This window comes from Acyrthosiphon pisum, unplaced genomic scaffold, assembly GCF_005508785.2.
Source record: "Acyrthosiphon pisum isolate AL4f unplaced genomic scaffold, pea_aphid_22Mar2018_4r6ur Scaffold_20636;HRSCAF=21673, whole genome shotgun sequence".
NCBI lineage: Eukaryota > Metazoa > Arthropoda > Insecta > Hemiptera > Aphididae > Acyrthosiphon > Acyrthosiphon pisum.
In genome coordinates this window covers 4238-6800 of record NW_021770017.1, presented here as the reverse complement: position 1 = coordinate 6800, position 2563 = coordinate 4238, and the positions used below count along the sequence as shown (strand labels likewise).

The 2563-nt window shown below is 31.4% G+C and overlaps 1 protein-coding gene across 1 annotated transcript; it reads right to left on the bottom strand.

Annotated features, from left to right (window-relative positions):
• Nucleotides 1–1132: 1132 nt before the first annotated feature.
• Nucleotides 1133–2161, bottom strand: LOC103309327 (protein ALP1-like). Its single transcript, XM_008184501.1, has 2 exons — nt 2133–2161; nt 1133–2033 (listed from the first exon to the last, which is right to left on the bottom strand). The coding sequence occupies exons 1-2, from the start codon at nt 2159–2161 to the stop codon at nt 1133–1135; spliced, it is 930 nt and encodes a 309-aa protein (XP_008182723.1).
• Between the last annotated feature and the right edge of the window lie 402 nt (nt 2162–2563).

The window sequence follows — 2563 nt, the reverse complement described above, 5'->3', positions numbered from 1 at the left end:
ATTATTTTCAAAATTTTATTGTGTATATAAAATGCTAAAATAAACATTCAGTGAAATTTTCAAGTATCTACGGCCATTCGTTTTTAAATTACAACAAAGTAAGAAAATCGTTACATGAGAAATCGAGTAAATATCAAATGTTGTAAAAATATGAATTTCAAACGCTCATAAAAATTTAATTTGACTATCTTGTAGAAATTTTTTTTTTGATAAAGGTAGAAAAACTTATGAGGAATCTTGTATTACATTTTCAAATCTTATTATTAAAAAGAAAAATTTTTACGAATTCTCAACTCAAAATAATTTGCTAATTTTTGTGATTTTTCCGTATTTTGTCAAGATTTGAACTTTAAACAAGTATAAAAAAAAACTGTGACTAAGGATTTTTAATTTTTTTCATCTCCCTTTGAAATAATAACCTAGGAGCCTTCTATTAAATTTTCAAGCTTTTTTAACCAACAAATACAATTTTATTGATATTTATAGAAAAAAAATCTAAAAAAACTGAAAACTGACAATGTCCGTAAACAGTTCAAAAAGAATCATATTATTTTCAAATTTTTATCGTGTATAGAAAATGCAAATATAAACAACCAGTGAAAATGTCATGCATTTACGGTCATTTGTTTTAGAGTTACACCAATAACCAAAATCGATTTTGTTAAAAATCGATTTAGCGTAAAATTTCCCGTTTTTCCTTAATTTTTCTTTTATTTTTTACGTCGCTTTTGAAAACTACTGGGAAATTTAAATTTTGACCTCCCCAATGCACCAACGATATTCACTTTCCCATCGAACGAGATACTGAAGTCGAAAATCGAAGCATTATTTCGACTACTTATCGTGTACACAGACACAAAAATAAAAAAAAATAAAAAAAAAAACACACATTGTAAAATCAATACATTCATCGTTTCACTCAGAATCTAAAATATACGAGTAGTAAATAGCCTTGCGAGTACCTACGGACATATCAAATCATTCTAGACAAATATTTATAATTGTAGTTAGGTCATCAACTTTTTATATTTGAGCATTTTACTCTTACACTAATACAAACATAATATTTATGAACTATTATAAAATAAAATCACAACATTTTTTAAATTAAATAACAATATTATTTTTATTTTTACTGGATGCTTCCGTTTTGCCATGGTACAGCGCCGACTCCATTGAAGTAGGACTTGAAGGTGTCTCTAATGGTATTAGCCTCTTGTGAAGCTCTATTGTACATTCTTGAAGACCTATTTCCTTGAAGGGGTGATTCATTCAAAGATTGTTGTAACGTCGAGGAACTGAATTCACCGCCCTCACGGTCAATAACTATATTGTGAAGTAAGCAGATACATTTCACAATTCTCTCTGATTTCCCAACATTAGTTTCTATACATTTTCCAAGCAAACGCCACTTGGCTGTCATAATACCAAAAGCACACTCCACACATCTCCTAGCCCTCGATAGCCTGTAGTTAAAGATTTTCTCTTCATGTGATAGATTGCGTCTTGAGTACGGTTTCATTATGTAGGTCTTTAGTGGGTATGCATCGTCTGCAAGTATTACGAATGGCATATCTGTAACAATTCCTTCGATATGTGATGATGGTGGTAAATTAGTATGACAATTTTCCAAAAATGTAGATAAAGAAGAAGCTGAAAAAGTTCCTCGATCACTTTGTTTCCCATACCCTCCTACATCTACAAAAATAAATCGACATCGGTGATCCGCAACAGCTTGTAGCACTATTGAAAAAAAGTTTTTGTAGTTGTAAAACATAGTTCCACTTTTTTTCGGGCATAGAATTCGAATGTGCTTGCCATCAAGACATCCAACGGCATGAGGAAAATTCCACCGCTCCTGAAATCCTGTAGCTATTTCTACTAACATTCTGTGGTCGGGAACAGGCAGGTGTTGCTGGTAGAAATTATTCCATATCGCATCCACAACTAATGAAACACATTTACCAACTGTGTAATCATTAATTCGAAACGTTAAACCCAGGGAACGAAATGATAATCCAGTCGCTAAATACCTAATTGATAAACCAAAAAACAATTTTAACTTTTATAACATTTTTTTAACATTTAAAATAACTGAGAAATAAATAAACTTGTTTCTACACTAAATTTACAAATAAATTATTATCAGAAAAAAGGACATGTTACAACTGTTTTGTATTTTAGGTGAACAGGCTCGAAAAGCATGGGAAAATCTTAGAGACACATTTAGAAGGAAACTAAAAACGGATACTGAAACCAAAAGTGGTCAAGGAAGGTCCGAAATTGTGAAATGGCCTTTTTTTAATACCATGATGTTTTTAAAGGACGTAATGATACCCAGGGAAAGCTCAGGAAATTTGCCTCTATCGTATGATGAAAATGAACTATCTCCAAGTAATTTAAGCAACGCCACGCTAGAAGATGTAGATGAGGAAAATACAAATGATGCAGAGGCAGATATCAATTGTTCTATCAGGGAACCTGAGGCATCTGGATCAGAATTCACTTCATTTGCCAAACCTCAAAGCATACAACAACCATCAAGTTCTTTAAAAAGAAATAA

Bases quoted from the DNA above. Each gene is read 5' to 3' on its own strand.
- LOC103309327 (XM_008184501.1), bottom strand. From the start codon at position 2,161: ATGTCCTTTTTTCTGATAATAATTTATTT. The intron at 2,034-2,132 runs GTAAATTTAGTG...TTTATCAATTAG, and splicing joins TTTCTGATAATAATTTATTT to GTATTTAGCGACTGGATTAT.